At 53.2% G+C, this 18,684-nt stretch overlaps 5 protein-coding genes across 5 annotated transcripts; 2 read left to right on the top strand and 3 right to left on the bottom strand.

Moving 5' to 3' along the window:
* Positions 1–4,862: 4,862 nt before the first annotated feature.
* Positions 4,863–5,967, top strand: A1O3_09501 (uncharacterized protein; the record flags this gene model as incomplete). The annotated part of the gene is made up of 2 exons (XM_007739595.1): positions 4,863–5,290; positions 5,346–5,967. 2 exons carry the CDS (start codon positions 4,863–4,865, stop codon positions 5,965–5,967), a joined length of 1,050 nt encoding a protein of 349 aa, XP_007737785.1.
* A 2,442-nt stretch (positions 5,968–8,409) lies between these two features.
* On the bottom strand, positions 8,410–9,263 carry A1O3_09500 (uncharacterized protein; the record flags this gene model as incomplete). The annotated part of the gene is made up of 2 exons (XM_007739594.1): positions 8,410–8,805; positions 8,877–9,263. 2 exons carry the CDS (start codon positions 9,261–9,263, stop codon positions 8,410–8,412), a joined length of 783 nt encoding a protein of 260 aa, XP_007737784.1.
* Positions 9,264–10,487: 1,224 nt separating this feature from the next.
* On the bottom strand, positions 10,488–12,163 carry A1O3_09499 (uncharacterized protein; the record flags this gene model as incomplete). Its single annotated transcript, XM_007739593.1, has 2 exons — positions 10,488–12,062; positions 12,131–12,163. 2 exons carry the CDS (start codon positions 12,161–12,163, stop codon positions 10,488–10,490), a joined length of 1,608 nt encoding a protein of 535 aa, XP_007737783.1.
* Positions 12,164–12,694: 531 nt separating this feature from the next.
* Positions 12,695–14,110, top strand: A1O3_09498 (uncharacterized protein; the record flags this gene model as incomplete). The annotated part of the gene is made up of 1 exon (XM_007739592.1): positions 12,695–14,110. The coding sequence occupies one exon, from the start codon at positions 12,695–12,697 to the stop codon at positions 14,108–14,110; it is 1,416 nt and encodes a 471-aa protein (XP_007737782.1).
* An 870-nt stretch (positions 14,111–14,980) lies between these two features.
* A1O3_09497 (aspartyl-tRNA synthetase) lies at positions 14,981–17,891 on the bottom strand (the record flags this gene model as incomplete). The annotated part of the gene is made up of 2 exons (XM_007739591.1): positions 14,981–17,106; positions 17,156–17,891. 2 exons carry the CDS (start codon positions 17,889–17,891, stop codon positions 14,981–14,983), a joined length of 2,862 nt encoding a protein of 953 aa, XP_007737781.1.
* Between the last annotated feature and the right edge of the window lie 793 nt (positions 17,892–18,684).

Below are 18,684 nucleotides of genomic sequence, written 5' to 3'. Positions count from 1 at the left end.
GCGAAGGACTCTGGAGTGAGAGTCTGCACGCCATACGGCTACCGTACTCGTAGTACTCGTAGTAGTTCAAGTTGGTGGCGTTCGCGCCATCTGAGGTGATCCGCCGGCTGCAGGAAAGCTGGGGGAGGCGAGAGTGATCAACGACCGAAGCCTTCGAGACGGAGAATTAAACCTTTAGTGCGAGATAGCTGATCCACGACATGTTGAAGTTTAGAACACGAAAGGGCAATCTCAGGAGCATGGTTTCGAAAGGGTGAACGCCTAAACTTGCAAGCCGTCCATACTGAGTACAACGAATTATGGTACCCGTACCTACACAGTTAGAGTCTATACCCCGTACGGCGTACAGAGTAGGGACTCGGGAGTTGAGTAGGGCGTACGGAGTAGGTAGACAAAGGAAAGTGAAGTGTGTGTGTGTGTGTTCCACTGTTGCCGGGTTACATTCGACGGTTGCATTCTTTTACGCTTCTACGGATCCTCCTAACGCATCAGGGCAGTGGCTCCAGCAGCCTGAGCCTTAGGACCCCCCCGTAAGCCTAATGTGTACGTACTCTGGGTCTGTAGGTGCTTAAGCGTCAAGCCTAACAGCCCCCGAACTTGAGCATGCCTTGGGAATAGTACCCAACTGGAGCTGGAGCTGGAGCTGAGGTCGCCGTTGGATCGAAAGCCCGAGGTGAGGAGTTGTGTGTGTGCTGCATCTTGCTGTGGCCAACTATCTCATTAGGACTTTAGCACTCCGTAGAGAGTCAAAAATAACAAATAACAAATAACCTGCGTTTGGGTCGGCTTTGATCCATGGTACGTTGTGGGATAAAGATCACAGTATGAGCAAGTTGTTGAGCGTTTCGATACTTGTGTTTCGTAGTGCTGTAAACTTCTAATACTATAGTAATGTGCTCTCCTATACCTACTCATAGGCTCTGAACTCCGTACAGAGTAAATGATTGCCACTCTTAGGTAGCTAGTTCTCACTGAACCTAAATTACGAGACCGCTACGACAAGGGGGTATCTTGCTCTATTGGAATGCCTTCTCTGAATCGTCGACGGGGAACCTTCCTACGAGGACGAGAGAATGCTTATCCCTTTCTTCAAGCCCGCCTCCTCCGACGGATACTTGTGCACCATTTCAAAACGGCCTCACTGGTGGCCCTTGATATTTCAACACCAATCACGGAACAATTGCTCACCAAACGGCATTGCAGTATGACGTTATCCAGGACCGTAGTACGGACATGACTCGCGGACTCGGGAGGCCCTGGCAACTAAGTGAGGGTCCAAACGGGGCCAGGGAGAACGCCACCCGCAGCACCGGCCATGCAGTATTAGACCGAAGGCGATGACAGCTTTTAGTCTGGTTTCAGAATCAATCTCCACTAGGACTTGCGGAGTCCTGAGTCAAGATCTTTGATGTTGTGGACGCCGCGGCGAAAAGCGCGAGCCTCGAGCGCTGGGAAGCTATGTGTTCTCCGTACAAGGGAAGCAAGTATTCAGGAGCCGGCAAAAACAAATTGTCCCTGGCTCGGGCCCTATCAAGGGTCAATCAAAGTCGAGACATCCCTGGAGGCGCGTCAGGAAAACGTCACCGTGATCAGGGATGCCGTAGACCCCTTCTGAGACCCTGCGTCGGATGTTGATACACAGCATAGAACATGACCAGGTATGTCGGCACAGGGGCCCAGCTGGGGGCTGCAGGGTCCTCCATAAGATGCCAGTAGCCTTGTCGTGACTGACCCTGCCGTCGGGCAGATATATTATAGTAGAGAAAGAGGCTGAGCAGTGAGCATCCTAGGACACATCCGCGAATGGCTGTTACAGTGTCAGGATCAACACAAATAGTATTGACGCTTGAAAGCAGGGCAAGCCCTGGCGGCTTAAACAACTGCACGAGATATGCAGAGTACCAACCGCGCAAGGCCTCACTCCACAGACAGTTGATGCTTCGGTATCCTATGATCTCAATCTCCAGCGATCTGCACTGAAAGAACCAGCTCAGCGGTCGCATGCTTCTTCACGTGCAAGTTGGTTTCCACCCCGGATGGACAGATCATCGATGGAGTTGATATCCCCAGATATCATGTATACAGAGTACATTCATTGTAGTCCCAGGGGAAAACACTCTTTAACATCCTCCATACTTTGTATACTCCGTACTCTGAACGGAATTCGGCACAGACAGAGAAGCTATGCAACGGAGCCGAGGGGGTGTCGGCATTTGCTGCAGGGAAGTAGCTACTGCGGGACACCGTACACTGAAGGCTGTCATATCAACAGGGTATTCGTAGGCGTTGGCGTTGGCGTTGGGCGGGTCAGAGGGAGCGGGGTGAAGCCCAAAGGTGCGACGGATTGGATTTTTCTCCCGTTCGGTCAGGTTGAAACTTGAAGGCGACCAGTTGCGCAGAGGAATGTCCCACCAGATCTGGGTGGTCTCATTGGCAAAGTAGCACCAACAGCGTCAGCGGCGTTCAGGACAGGGGACACCCACAGGGCACTGGCACAAGTCAGGACAACCCCTGCAAGCCACAAAATTGGGGCCCCGATGGAGAAGCTAGTATGATATTCTGGTTTCGCTGCGGAAAAGCACTGGACCCCCGAAAATGTCAACATCGGGTGGTGAGTTTCGTCATAGGCGCACGCCAAAGTAAAATCAGACTTCAGCCAAGTTGCTAGTGTGGCAGGCTTTGACACTTGGAGATTGGAAGGCCCATCCACATCACCGGCCTGATTGGGGGGGTGTCTTTTTGTGTGGTAGGAGTTGTGGTAGGTAATGCTAATGGCAATGATAACATGGAATGTAGCAGCAGCAGTAGTAGCAGGCAGCAGTGGAAAAGCGCAGGCAGGATGCGGGCACAGGGTACTCCGTATAGACGCCGGAATGGCAGTTATTACGATTTCGTTCTGTAGGCCGTCGGCCGCAGGTGCAACATACCGTCACTGACCGCTACCTATAGGACCAACGCCCTCTTGGGTGCCAACGTCCCTAGAAAGTCTCCCCTGCCTCCTCCTCCTACTACTGCATCTCCATCGAAATCGGCCTTTTGCGCAACTCAAAGCAAAGCCACTCGGAGCGCCAGCGACAATAGTGTTCCTACTCAGTTACATCCTCTATTAGGTCAGTGCTGTGATCTTCGTATGCTTAGCTGGCTATCTAGTGACCACCTAAGTCACTAATATCGTGCTAGTCTGCGATATCTGGCCACGGCACTGGTCTCTCTTCTCCCAGGCCCACCACTTCCTCTAGAGTCTGCAGTGCTCCGTACTCCGTACTCCGTACCTTCCTATCATGCAGTTGGTTGCACACACCGCCTGACGGTGTCGTCGAAGAGGCCGTCGTGACCACTCTTTCTCGTTGACAACTTAGCCGTCCAGTCTCGAGGCCTTTCCCAACTTGATCTGAATTTCAAGGCCGCAAAGTCTCTCACACATTCCTACCACCGCAACGTATTTTAACTATTTGTTCGTCTTTGCAGTCCTATTCCCGGGCGATTTCCATCAATCACGCCCTAGCTTGGCCCATTCTCGTTGTCTTCCCACTGGTTTGACCAAGTGGACAGGGTCTTCGGGGTGGCTGCAGTTAGAACGCCACCCGACTCTTGGCCCTGCGTCCTTGCAAGCCTCCATCGCGCCAACTGCCGTCATTGCATCAAAACCCGCCAATACCAGAGCAAGGCGCTCCCCGCCCGGGCTTCAAACAACATTCCCCCAGCAAGCCTCCCATCTTTCAATCTGGCATCAACGCAAACAAGCATCCACTCTCATCTATCCACATCCGAATCCGCATCGACATCCCTACTCCCCTAAGCCTCGTCAAGGACAAGGGCCTCTCCCGCACACGCTGCACCGCGCACACTACGGATACTAGGAAAACGACCCCCAACTAGGATCAAGCTAGCTGGCTGACCAGCTCCAACGGGACCACCAACATCCCTGTCCGCCTCCGCTAACCACTGCCTCCACCGAAATCATCAAGTGCCGACCTGGCGCAGGGACCTCTCCCACTCAATCCCTGTTCTTCGAACTCCACTGCGAGCACAGTCCAATTGCCAGCTCCGAGCCTGGTCGCCCTGCATTGAGAGCGCCCCCAAGGGCAAGTCCCAGTGATTGCGATGATGCCAGTCAAGCAAGGTGTGCAACAGCACAGAAGAAGGGTCAATCCACCGACGTAACTTAACATGACAGAATGCTGGCATATAGCAAACTCCGGTGCTTTTACGTCGACTTATCTACCTTACCATTCCCCGCCCAGTGCTGATGGAGCTTTGATCCTTCCAAAAGATTTCTGAAAGGGATTTCAGTCCAACATTCCACTGTCTGAAACAACAAGCTCTCCTCTGGCAGACAAGCCTCTTACCGAAGCCTGACGAACCATTCTATATCTTTCACAACCACCCTACCCGCAGATTTGGAAAGCTTACCACAGCTCCGTTTGAGCACGGCGGTTGAAACCTGTTGCTCCCACTGGCATCATACCTCCGACAAAGGAGCCAATCCTGTCGATCTGCCGTTCGCCGAACTTGTTTGAGGGTTGCGCATCGCTGCAGCAAGATAGAGTATCGCTATCAAAGGAAAGGGGGCACCGCCTATTCCACCATCGACTACTACAGCAAAAGATCAACATCGTTTTGTGTGGATCTTCCATTGGCAGCTGCCCATCTCCAAGCTCTCCACACAATCTTCTACATAACACTCGCCGATCCCCTCGGTGCGACCTCGATCATCTTCATACATTATCCAGGAACCAGCCGCCTATACACTGGCTCTGGCATTGTGATTCAGCCTTGGGACGCCGCGAGGTCAACAAACATCGCATTACAAGCTCTTAACACCACCATCTACCTTATTCTCGTCTCCAAACACCGCCCTCATGACGATGGTCATTGACAATCAGGGTCGACATTACGGTGGCATGGGTTACGACCACATGTATCCCAACATGCAAACTACACCGCAGTTTAGTGACCCTTGGTCGCACCAGACCAGCACTTCTAGCTCGTCATTCCCGGCTCTCTCTAAGACGGACAGTTCACGGTCAGGAATATCGCTGCCATACTCTCAGATTCCTTCAGTTTCCGGAACAATGGCACAAGGTAGCGCCTATTCCAGCACCGGATATTCTGGCACGGATTTGCTAAGTCTCCCTCAAGACATCCCGCGCTCGACCTTTGGTGAGCAGTCTTACTCCACACCGTCGGCAACTTCGGCGTCATATGCGCCCTCATATTCTTCGCTGAGCTATGCTCAGTCGTTGCATCAGCAGCAGCAACAGCAGCAACACAGAAAATTGTCGGACACGTGAGTATCTTGTCCCATTCGTACGCTCATGTCAGTTCGTTAACAAATCCAACAGAGTTGACAACTCTCGGGCAGCAACCGCCAGCTTTGGTGAGCTGGACGCTTCGAGAGGCATGCTGGCGCTCAGTCATCAAAGCCTCCAAGACATGACTCCACGCAATATCTACGAAGCCCGGGCTCAGAGAGGTTCCACTGATGCATACGGCTTCCCACACACCACGTCCAGCCATTCTTCCATTTCCAATGAATCTGGCCGTGGATATCCCTACTACGCGGCAAGTTCAGTTGGTTCGGTGACGGACTCTGCCACAGACTACAGCTCTGCGGCCTCAGATGCTGGCTACGAATCCATGGCAGCGTCTCGCACGTTACCACGTCCGACCCAGATGCTCGGTGGCCCTCTTGGGCCACCAGCCCCGCAATCGATGATGGGACAATTTTCGTCCAAAATGTCTGCCAACACACAGAAGAAACACAAGTGCAAGGTTTGCGACAAGCGCTTCACACGACCAAGCTCCTTGCAGACACACATGTACAGTCACACAGGCGAGAAGCCATTCGCCTGCGATGTGGAAGGCTGCGGGCGGCACTTTTCAGTCGTGTCCAATTTGCGCCGACACAAAAAGGTGCACAAGGAAGATGCAACCTCGACTGCCAGTCATTCAGATGTCGAGTGATAATGACATTGATCTTGATCAAAATCTTTTCGCAACGCACCGGCTGCAGTCACCTCCTTACTGGAGCCACCGCGTTATCGGAGATGACCCGACATACATGGCGGTGCCATTGTCTGCTTTTCCCTTACTCCATGTACATTACTGTTGAGCGCGGCGCTTTGGGATTGTGTGGCGTCGGTGTACAATAACTGGTCGATAGAACGGACGAGGATCCTCCAAGAGGGCATGTGCAGTCACGCTGGAACTGGTGTCGAGCAATGGCCTGTTTGGGTTCACGACATTCCTTACTTTGCACTTATTATTATTGTGATGATCTGATACCCCGAAGTGACGGCCGCTTCTATGACAGGTTGCGCTTCCTTGTGGACATTTGAAGTTCAATGGGGAGAGGTATTGCACCGAGGCGCTGGGAGTCCTCCGTCGCCTCGGGCTCGAAACAGGCCAGGGCGATCTGCTTGGGTTCATTCCAGGATTTGCTTCCGAAACCGAAGGAGGCGGACCTTTCCGTCTGGTGGGAAAGGTGCTACGCCAATTGACGTGATGATAACAGGAGGTTGACCCGACACATCGATGCTACAGGCGGTGTGGGATTTAGCGCTATCTGTGCATAGGCATGGCGCCTTGTGAGGAAGCGTTGTCGTGTTGGGACGTCAACTCGAAAGACAATGAGACCAACATATAAACAGAAGATATCACGAAACACGCTCATAATTCCCAGCCCACAGCCTTAACTCTTCTACCAATGTGTTTCGTTTACGGAGTACATCTATCCCTACGGGGGCACCTGGCGCATACGGATGGGGGGAGGAGCAGGAGACACAAAGGGGGACTGGCAAAAGGGTGAGACGAGGTGTGGTCACGTGCAAATGACCGGTGTGCTGTTGACGTCATCGCCAGCCTCTCATCCGAAATTGACATTTGGGTGGACAACAACCTGGTAGTGTCTGCCGCCTAAGGCTCAGAGCCCTGCGCCTGTCGCTTCAGCATTCCCCAAGTCAATCTTCTGTCCATCGCATCTCCTCGATCTCCTCTGTCAACTGCGCTCCTTTGGACACTAGCACCAGCGCCAGCACCAACACCAGCAGTGTCGTTCCCGGCCGTGTCACCGCGGGTGGGCCGTCTCGCTGACTAGGGCACATTCGTCTGGGATGGTGTGGTGCCACTGGCGTCAGCGGCTTTTTTACGCACCTCTGATTGTTCAGACTGCGACGCCCACTCGTCTCCATCTCATCTTCCCGTTGCGCACAGACGGATTATACTGCTAGCCTCGAGCCCTTGACGTCCTCGTCTCGCTGGTCCTAATCTATCCTCACCTCCTCGATCGTTGATTGCTAGCATTCCTTCGTTGTGTCACTACTGCACAACTACCACTCGGGCAGCCACTTCTTCGGGCGACAAAGCATGCACCGACGACATACCCTTGGCATTCACGTACTCTCACTGGAACAAGTGTACGGATATTGCGCTACCATCCTACATGAATGGCCTGGAAACTAAGATCGCTTGGGGTTCTGACTAGAGACATCAAGTTGACCTTCTCCGTGCATACGTGCCCAGCTCGCTTGACGGACCCTCGGTCGAGCGTAGACCGTGCGACAACAATGGCGCGGTCCTCCTGTCTGAAAGATGGCAGACAGCCCGTCATGGAGACCATCTCTCGATCTGATTCAACACAACGCCGGCAATGACATGTCCTTTTTGCCACGGCTTCTTCCGACCTGCAGCCTCATTGAAAGGATTCTGCTACTGGAGACTGGAGATACCCGTACTGTTTGGTGTACAATGCGCGACCGCGGGCATTATTGACACCGCAAGAACGAATCCAACTTCTATCCTATGTGGTACGGATGCCTAGCGTCATGGCAACATCAGATGTTTCAGGAATACCAAGCCAGCATACAATGAATATGGTAGGTGAATTGTGACAACCCTTCTTCTGCTGAGCCGAGCAAGTCTATCAACAATAAGCTCGATAACGGGTGCCTCAATCCGGCCCCTGCCTCCCACCGCTCTTCAATGTCCCCACGCTGTATCATCGATGGTTCCCTTCGCAGTTTCTCGACTGAGAGTCCTGACCCAGACTCTTGTTGCCCCTGCAACCGCTGCGTCCTTAAATGTGGCCTGTACCCGTACTGTCTCGTACCTTCAATGAGTGCTCAATGCTTTACTAGTTTACACCTGAGATCCTGAGGTTGGCCTTGAGCTCAATTCGTTTCTGCTGCTTACCGTGGTGGACAGTGCTACACATCAGAATTGGCGGAACTGAAACCAGCCTTCCCAGGAATGCAGTCACGACAAGTACTTCCCCCAGGTTGATGGTGACAGCCACCCTAATCATACTTCTTCGCTTGACGTTGTTCAGAATACGGGTCTGATTTCCAATTAGAAGTTTCAAGCAATCTTATAGGATCTCGCAATCGTGCCAGCCTGTCATCACGTCCATCAGACTCGATAGCCGAGTGGTCTTTGAGCTGGCCCCATATGCATTTCCAACGGTCCACGCCACAGGCCGAAAGCATGCTGAACGGGCATATTGGCTGAATTTATCTCAGCTTCCAAATCATGCTCAAATAGGGTCTCCAGCATTTCCACGTCCTTCAGATCTTTAGGCGTGGTCTCTCTGAGGAAGCGCATTGACTTTGTGCCAACATCGTCTTCCGCCTGCTTGACAGGGAGAACAGGTACATCATGCCAGTCACAAGCCAATGATCTCATTAGCACTTCATCACAAACCTCCTTTTGCTTGTCTGTCGCCAAAAAGTCCTCTGGTCGACTGCCGATGGGGTTGGCCTGAGCAGAATTCTGGTGCAAGGGACATTTCCGGCATGCTTGAATGGCCTATGTGGACATAGTCGAAGGTCAGATGTTGCAAACCCTGTTGACACCGTGTATCAGCCTGGACTTCGTACCTGCTCTACGCTACTCTGGGCACAGAGTGAACACCTCAGTCCATCAGGACATTTTCGGCAGCCGACGACAAATTGGTAGTGGATGCAGATGCCCATGGTGCGACATTTCTGCTGGCAAGCATACTGTACGAAAAAGGTACACGGCGTCAGCATTTCCATGGAGCGCTTCCTGATTTCTGGAAAGGCTGGACGTCGGACTGCCACTGGCGGCAACATGGAGATTTCAACTGGCTTGTCGACGTGGAAGATCTGTCCTCTGGGGTATTCGGAGCTGCGGATGAAGAAGGCCGCCGTCGTAGGCTCTTCCAGGATGGAGCGTGGCGGCTCTCGCTGTTGGCTCATTTTTTCGCCGGCAAACGGAGCTGACGTCTGCGACAGTTGTGCCATCGCACCGCACGCCAACAGCAAGCGTCGACTGCCGCTTCTCAGTGCGCAGCTGATCAACACCGACAAGCAAGAAATCGCCCAGGTCCTCGCCTATAGCCAGCCAGCTTAGCAAGCGGCTTGGACACAAGGCTGGGAAAGGGAAGTGTTGACAAAGTGAGTGAATCTTTTTGTGCTGAACTTGAGCCAAGCGAGTAATAATATGTATTTCCAGGAAGTTTTGCTTTGCATTGCAGACGCAAGCCGAGTATTTGTACCTTTTTCTCTAGCCACGCCTCGGACATGTCACTGTTGGTGAGGGAATGCCAACGGCACCTGCTCTGGCCGAATGGCCAGTGTTTGAACTTGAAGGGAATGCCATTCCATTTCACCCCAAACGACTCGCGCAGCTGACCAGAACCGCCTGGCCATCACGCCCGGCAAACGGCAAAAGAACTCAAGTCCTTGAGGCCGCAGCATTCCTCAAGGCACTCGTCACGCAGTGGTCACAGCTCGTCCGGCCCGAAACTGTCAAACGAATGCACCAAACCCAGACACCCAACCCGGTCCTCCCCCAGTCATACCCGATCATTCATGCCATGCCTCATGGCCTTCTTGCCACTTCCCAGGGAGTTCCTTGAATGCCGGTGTTCCTTGTGCGGGGATGGGGATTTGCATGCCAGCTTCGACTTCAGCTTCACCACTTCGATTCACTGCCTCGACGTTTGCACGCTTTTCTAACAAACCGGCGTGTGACGCCTTAGCCCGCTGCGCCGCACCGCTCTGCACTGCTCTGCACCGCAAGGAGTCATTCGCCCGTCTATATCCGCGATTCACCCGGCACAATGAAGTGTATCCATCCGGAGTATATAAATCCGGACCGGGTGAAACTCGCTTAAATTATAGGTTTTGTCCATGTCACAAATTATCTGAGATGTACGCAATTGGACGTGAACGTGAATTTGAACGGTAGTCGGTGTCGGTGTTCCATGTCGGATCATGGTTGATATCTAATGTTCTAACAAGAGAGGAGACATTCGATAGATGATCCAGGGACTTCATGAGAATAGGTCAAGTAATAAATACAGTTCGTTTCATTCGTGCATCCAGTATACATAGATTTCAGAGGGAGGAACAAAGCAGGAGGAAAGAAGTTCTGAGGAACAGAATCCCCTTTTCCAACGTCTCTGGCTACGGCCATGGTCGAGCTCAGCTTGTGCAACAAAAGTTGCTGGCTGTCTCTACACGCTACACCTTCTCCCAAATCCCGCTCTCACCGCCGATAGAGTTGAACCCCCAAGTACTCATCGAAGCAGTTGCTGCGGGCTTCGCCCTCTCCCTTTCGCTCGACAGCGAGTCCGCGTCTTTTGCAGGTAGTTCATTCCTCTCGTATATCTTGCCGAGGCCTAACCCGATTGCTTCATCTTCTTTCCTTCGATAGCCCATCATGTATGCAATGAGTCCATTCGGCAAAATGTGCGCCGCGATGTCGTAAAGCCTGGCCCCACTGCCCACAAACACGACTTGAGGCCGTCGTGTCGCCGTCCACTCGAAGCGGCCGAACGCTTTGAACGTCTGCGGTGGGGCGAGCGCGTCAAACACGGCGTTGTGGAATTCTCGTGCTGACGAGCCACGGATGAGACCGCGCTGACCAAGGCTCTTGCGTTGCAGGGCGGCTCGTTGAGAAGAGTGCCAGTGCGTCATTGCTGAAGATGACGTTGATGTTGACGGATGGTGTGGGCTGAAGCTGGTTGGTGACGTTTGTTGGGTATTGGCGTATCCTGTTCGAGACGAGGAGACTGATCCCATGTCGAAGTTTCCAAGCTTGAGCTCGCTAACGGTGATGTTCGCCTTTGCTGTATCTATCTCTCGCCTTAGGGATGACGAGAGTGCGGACAGTGACGACGTCACTAGGCACTCCGGGCTTTGGCGTGGAGGAGATAATGAGTTCGTAATTGAGGGATAGGCAATAACGATGGACGAAGGAGATTTCGGATCTGTACTGTGGTTGGCTAGTAATGGAAGAAATTGTTGGACTGTCAAGACTGGAGCGACGAGGCGCGTATTGATGGTGTCGACGACGTCGCTTGGTGGGAGCAAAGCCAGAGGCCCTTCAGGGTAGCCGGAAGATCCGGGGAAAATGATGATACCGGCCAGTGTCATGTTCCCCATCGAGGAGCCCTGCGCTGATCGAATGCGGCTGGGTGATGAGGGGCGCGATGACTTCTTGAGCAATTCGCGAATTGGTTCCAAGTTTGGATGTACATCGACGGCCGGATTGGGGACTGTGGAAGTAAGGTCGATCCAGAGTGCGCGCAGATCAGCTTTTGCTTCTTGTTGGACTAGCGAATCTTCCTCGGTAGACGAGACGGTGACATAGACAACATAGCCTCGCCGCTCTAGATCCAGTGCCAAAGACCGTGTCAATGGGTCGTGGAAGGTCGAGCAAGCCAGAATCACAATCTCCTTCTTCGCTCCATTCGGCAGTCTTCTCGCCCTTCTCTTCCGTGCATGTGCCCTCTTCCTTCGGTGTATCAGGTATATGGTCGTCCCTGCAAACGCCACAACGACAGCAATCGCCGTGCGGTTCTTAGACACCCATGTACTAGTCTTTTCGACGAGACCCTGTGGTGGAGGGGCTGGACGCGCAAAGAAGTTGCCTGGGCCTCCCCCGGACTGTCGAGGCGGCCGTAGAGCGTCAGGGAGCCAGCTCGCGTGATCTATGGCATCGCGGATGTCTGCTGCTAAGGCGTTGGTGTGCTTCTCTATGTAGTCTGCGATACGACTGCCATAGTGCGCCAGGTCTTGCGGGATGGACGCAAGCTGGCAGTGGATGGGTGGTCAGCAGGCGGATTTGTGAGCGGATACAGAGAACAGAGGGGTGAACTCACCAGGTCCAGGAACTGCTGGTCGTCACTCGTCATGGTAGTTGATCAGATGTAGACTTTCAACTTCAGGATTCGGGGGTGATCGAGGTGGTGGCATGAGCATGTCCGCGATTGTCTCTGTCTCTTACCGTCGGCTGTTCTGGACGTTGGTCACTGACCAATCCGGAAAGAGGAAAGAGGGGTCGGAGGCAGGCAGGTCACGTGCCGTGTTGCCAGCTTGACACGTGGTTCGCCTCATCAGGCTGAACTTCATGACGAATGCTTGGTTCACTAACTTGGTGCATATTGATTCGACACGACGTCTCTTTCTGGCATCTTCCGGGCGATGGCTGCAGGTGTTGGAAAGAGCGAGACTCCGGGGGGTTGATTTGCATTGACGCTTTGCTTGTACGGATACAAACGAGCCTTTCCTCTTTCCTCTCTCCGCGGTGGACTCATCCATCCCTTTTTGACACGCAATACCCGCTGCACTGCAAGATTGGAGTACCCTTCATCTCCCTACTTCTTTCTCTTCTTCTGCGCAGTCATCCCGTCGACTTTCCTAGTCATCATTCAACCGCTCTCGCCATGTCGGCCACCCGTCCCACGGAGCTGGACCCTCTGGTCGACCGGTTTCAACATTTGTCAGCGAAAGCTCGCGCCGGAGAGGCCCTCCAAATGCTGAAGAAAGTGGCCTCGATCGTCAAACCGATAATGCGGCTCCGGAATTGGCGGGTTGGTACGCTCACCGAATTTTATCCTTCAGAAGCCAATCTTCTTGGCTTGAATGTTGACCATGGGGTGGAAATCCGCCTGCGTCTTCGATATCCTGGGGACGAAAATCAATTCCTACCATTAGAGAACATTGTCGATACGATGCTGCATGAATTAGCCCACATCGTCTATGGGCCTCACGACCAGGCGTTCAACGCTCTGTGGGACAAGCTTCGCGATGAACACGAGGCGCTCCTCCGGAAGGGATACACGGGTGAAGGATTCCTGGGCAAAGGCCAACGACTGGGCGGGAAACGGATCCCCATGAGTGAAATCAAACGACAAGCTCGAGCAGCGGCAGAGCGACGACGCGACCTTGCCAGAGGAAGTGGCCAGAAGCTTGGCGGCCAGGGCATATTACGAGGACAAAATGCGAGGGAGATCATCGCTGCCGCCGCTGAAAAGCGGTTGCGCATCGAGCGCGGTTGCGGCAGTGTTTCAGACAAGGCCGGGCAGATGGCGCAAGAAGAGGCAAGAAAGGAGAAAACGACGACAACCAAAGCCGAACGGGAAAACGAGAATGACGCGGCGCTGATGCAGGCCTTCATCGACTTGATCCAGGAGGAAGAGAGTCAGCTGTATGGGAAAGACTACTTTCCTCCCAGCCAGGAGAACCCGGCGGGCGTCAAGGGCACATCCTCTCCACCAGGTGTGCGCACAAGCCTGCAGCCTGCTCCCGTGGACATAAAATCTCTTCGTGAACAACAAGTCCAAATTGAGCGACAGCTACAGAGGACTCGTGTGCCAAAGGCGCAGCCAGAGAAAGGACAGAAACCCGAGGCCGAGTCTAAGCCCAAATCCACCCAACCACCCTCCGATGCTTCACTCCTGACGACGTCGCAACCACAGCCCCCTCCGCGTGAAACGTGGACCTGCGAGATCTGCACCCTGATCAACCCTATCCAGCATCTCATGTGCGACGCATGTGGAACCGAACGGCCAGAAATCTATTCTTACCCACGTCCGTCGTCTCCCCTGGAAGAACAAACGTCCTCGACTTCCAGCTCTAATCAGACCCGCTCCGCCGCCGGCAAATCGTACATTCGTACAACGCACGCCGCCCTCCAGCCGCGTCTACCGGCCGCCGAGTCACTCGCCCGGATAGAGTCCCAGGCCCGAGCGAAGACGCAGGCGAAACCGATGGGCTGGCTGTGCGGTGCCTGCGGGAACTGGATGGAGAGTCAGTGGTGGACGTGCGCGGCCTGTGGGCGGATGAAGGCGAGCTCCTGAGACGCCGAGTAATATTGAAGGAAAGAAACGAGTCCATAATCTCTCCAAAGTGTTCTGATAGCAAGGGGGTTTTCGCGATACGGCAATATAGGAGTCACGCGCAACATGTCCATTGCATGCATGCGTGGGCGTTTGGCAATGTAGAAATGGGTCGGGTCGCTGGACAGTGTCCGTGATGATAACGATGACGATAACGATGCTGATGTTGATGATGGCGATGCTATCTGTATCCCCGTAGCCTCCCTAAAGCATTCGTCCAGTCTGACTTGTCGGATGCTATGTAACAAGTCCAGGTTAAAGGCTGAAGGCTGAAGGCCGCTCGCGATAAAGGCAAGGTCACCGTGTGGAAGAGGACAAAATAAACAGAGTTCTCATTGGGGAATGCGGATGCCCAGGACGTGGTATCTATGCTATGTCAAGTCGCCGAAACGAGGGGAATATCCATCAGGCCAACAACTATTTACCTCCTTAGCCAAAACACTCGACTCAGCTCAGATTGCCTTGAATTCTTCGCCGTCCACCCAGCTACATAGCACCCCCGTTCCATTCCTCTAGCATTATCCCATGCAGGCTCTAAACCCGGGGGCATAATACAGCAACAAGCATTGTTGAAAGACACGCGACCGACTGCCCGGTCTACCTATCACGGACACTTCCAGCTCCGTCATACAGATCTTCGGCAGCTCGGTTGACACACCTCAAGGGGCTGGGAGTTTTCGCAATAGAGTTGGGCAACCTCCTTACCGGAGAAATTGGCCGCATATGTTGCCGCGGCATATTTCGCGTCGGAAAGCGCCGTGACAACTAGTCGTCTTGGAAAAATCTATTGGTTATAATTAGCACTGCTCCCAAGCGCTCTATGGTTAGAACTTACCGCATGATAGCTTTGATACCCCTAGAACCAAGACCATGTGGTGGGTAGGCAATCCACAAAGGATCGGCCACAGCACCCATCTTTTGTCGAAATTCCGACTTTCTGATTAGGTTGAACTGCTTGACGATGGCATCATATGTAGCTTGCAAGACTTTGACCTTGGCTCCGCTCATGTGGTGACCCGGAGTCAAATGAGCGGCCGCGCCGCCACCGAAAGTGACCGATTTGACGCCAGCATTGGTCGCGGAGTTGAGAGCATGGGTGGTGAGGTATTCAATGGTTCCAGACGGGGCCCCCGGGAAGTCCAAGGTGTACTTGGCTTGCCAGCCCCTACGCGGAGCGATCTGGGCCATGACGGCGATGCCGCAGAGAGTACCGTCTTTGTCCTCGGCCACGAAGTATCGCCTGTGTTTTTCGTCTCGGAAGAGATCGATGTTGGAAAGATGGATTTGGGTGCCCTTGCGGTTGGACAGCCAATCCTTGACTCTTGCGTTCGCGCGTTGCTTGACACTTTCTGGAACAGGCTGTTTGGGGTCGAGATCGATGATTTTCACACCCTCATTTTGGGCCTTACGAATCTTCCTTGCGACTTCAGGGTCAGATTCGGCGGTTTTCTTGTGGGGATCCACGCGTTCTTCCGCGACGCAGGAGAGTGTTTTCCATCCCAGTCTCTCACCGAGAACTTGCTCCATGTCCGGTCCAATGAGGATCCAAATGGGTTTCAGATGGGTCTCCTTCTTCAGCCATTGCAGAAAGGCCACCACGATACGATAATACTGGCTGGGGGCGCAAAGAGGATCGCCCGGTAAGATTGCATAATGGCCAACAGGAACGTAAGACACTGCGGCACCGGTGTCTGCGTGACGCCAGATCTTGTATCTTTCGTCGCCCCAAGAGGTTGCCGTAGCATCGCCATAGTTGGCAATAAGGTCGAAGAGATCAGGCAGCTGCCGATCTTCGACAGCAACCTCGCGCCCACGCTCGGTGCGCCAAACGGGGTTCAGGGTATCCGCTTCAGGGTGTCGGAGTTTCTCGATGACAGGCTTCGGTGGGAATGACTTGGGATCTCGGTGGAACAAGGAGGCCAAGCGAATATTTCCGAGCTTGAGGATGAGCATGACAATACGTTCAAGGCCGACACCACAGCCCGCATGCGGTGGAGCACCCCACTTGAAGCCTTCCATGTACTCAGCCATGTCATCAGGATCAATACCGACTAGGCGCATGTTATCCTCTAGCATCGTGGATTCGTGAATACGTTGCCCACCCGAGATGATCTCTTGACCTCTGACGAATACATCAAAGGAATTGGTGTAGCGTGGATCATCCGCGTCTGGCATAGTGTAGAAGGGTCGAGCAGATCTCGGGAATTTGTCCAGGATATAGTAGTCGGTCTTATATTTCTCTTTCATGAGCTCACCAAGACGGATCTCGTCCCGAGTGGCAAGGTCCTCGAGAGCTGAAATCGGCTCTCCGTCTTCATTCAGCCAACCTGAATCGTTCAAGAGTTTGATCGCGTCTTTGAAGGGAATCCTGGGTGTTTCATCAAGCCAGACCAGGTCCTCGCTAGGGAATTGCTCTTTCACAATCTCAACTTCTGTACGATACTTGGTGTAGACGCCCTTGAAGATGCTCTTGAGAGTATGATCGATGATGTCCATCATCTCATGGTAGTTCTCCTCGATGGCCATTTCCAAGTCCAGACCAGTATACTCTGTCAAGTGCCGATGAGTATTGGAATTCTCGGCTCTGAAGACAGCACCAATTTCGTAGACCCGTTCAAAGTCGGACGCAATAGCCATCTGTTTGGCAAGTTGAGGGGACTGAGCAAGGAATGCAGAACGGCCAAAATAGTTGACCTTGAACACAGATGCACCGGACTCTGTGGCAGCACCCTGAAGTTTCGGAGTATGGATTTCCACAAAACGCAGGTCGTCAAGGCTATTGCGGAAAATGCTTCCCACGCCGGCTTGGATGCGGAAAATCGACTGGGAGGTGGCAGTCCGCAAATCCATAATGCGGTTGGCCAGCCTAGTCCGGTCGGGAATCAAAGTGTGACGGCCCTCAGTCTTTTGTTCGTCATCAAAAACCGCCAGTTCGGCCTCTTGAACAGAGAATGGCACTGGGGAAGTCAGTACGGGGCCACAAACGTGTAAAACAAGAATACATACCTGCTTCAGCCCGCTTGACAATGATGTGCAGATTGGTCACTTTGACCTCCAAGTTGTGAATCGATGCCGACTTCACAGGTATTTCTGGCTTCTGCAGGACTCCCTTGACGAGCATGACATTGCCAGTGCGCAAGTGCTCAGCCCAATGGACCATGAGCGCAGAAATTTTGCCCGGCTGCTCGACAAGAACGCCTTGAATGGTGGAAAGTTGTTGTCGGAAAACAAGGAAGACCAGCTTTGCACCCATTCTCCGAACGTTGTGCAGTCGGCAACGGAAGGTGATCTCGCTCCCCTGCATGTCCTCAGTGATGGTGCTAATCTCAATGCGTTCTGTTGGGTGCTGAGAAGTAGATTGCATTAAAGGCAGATCACCATAGCGAGCCTTCATCTCTTCGGTCTCGGTCTTTGCAGCTTCTTCCAGTCTCTGCTTTGAACGCTCAGAAGAGTCATCACGGTGCTCGAGGCTCAGCCTGGAGCGTTGTTCGATCTTTTTTTGTTTCACGAGCGCCCTCTTCTGCGCATTTTTGCTCAGCCCATCACTGTCAAAGTCACTAAACTCAGACTCATTGTCGCTGGAGGTGTAGTCCTTATCGCCGAGGTGCAGAAATTGCGCCAAAGATCGACGGTGAGGCCCAGGGCTTTGGGACACGACGGGGGAAAAATCTGAGCTGACCCTAGGAGAATCGGTTCCCCCAAAGGTGTTGGTTTTCTTGGACAACTTCCGAAGGACAGACATGTTGGTGGATAGTCAAGAGAGACGTGTTCTTCGACCCCTAAAGGGAAGGCACAAATGCAGGAGGGTCCTGACGGCCAAATGGTAGGCCTAGAATGGTCGTCGACAGTTTTGTATCCAAGAGGTGGTCGGGCTGAACTTTCGACGTCGTATTGTGGTCAAGTTGCTCTCGGTGACAGAATCCTGTTTAGTTTGACAGAGAGGGATTGATGTTCGCCCAATTTGCAAGATCAAGTGCGACCGATATCTCGTTTGATGAGCTCGCAAGGCGGTTTACGAGATAAGCAAGAAGCAAATGGCACCGCAGTGATGGGAAGGTCGAGATAGGAGACGGGTGCGAAGGTAGAGGAGGGCGATGGTGTGAATTGCTCTGCGGTAAGCTTGACAAGCAGGAAAGGTGCTGGCTGCAAAGAACCAACAATCCCGCGATAGCAAGGGAGAAGAACAAGAGGGATCGCGGCGGCGGAAGTGGATGGGAGTGTGAACGGGACGCTCGGGATTGGCATTGAAGCAGAGCCGGTAATGCTTGACCCTTACACACTGCGCACGGCACCCACCTGCGCTCCATGACAGAGCTGTGGCCTGCTGATTCAGGCGGGGGCGAGACGGTTGCCCCTCGCACCAATAATCAAATCAGCGCATCTCCCATCTCCCGTCTGGTCAGGTCGTGTTCTGATTCTCACAAGAGCTGGAGGTCTCAATAATGCCCAACCTCAAACGATCTCTCGGACGGCGGGCTCTGTTCCATTCCGTGGATGGGCTAACGATTAATTCTCAATCAATATTTGACACTATT

This window comes from Capronia epimyces (genome assembly GCF_000585565.1).
Source record: "Capronia epimyces CBS 606.96 chromosome Unknown aczIQ-supercont1.9, whole genome shotgun sequence".
Lineage (NCBI taxonomy): Eukaryota > Fungi > Ascomycota > Eurotiomycetes > Chaetothyriales > Herpotrichiellaceae > Capronia > Capronia epimyces.
The sequence above is the reverse complement of the archived record's forward strand: the minus strand, read 5'-3'. Positions and strand labels throughout refer to the sequence as shown.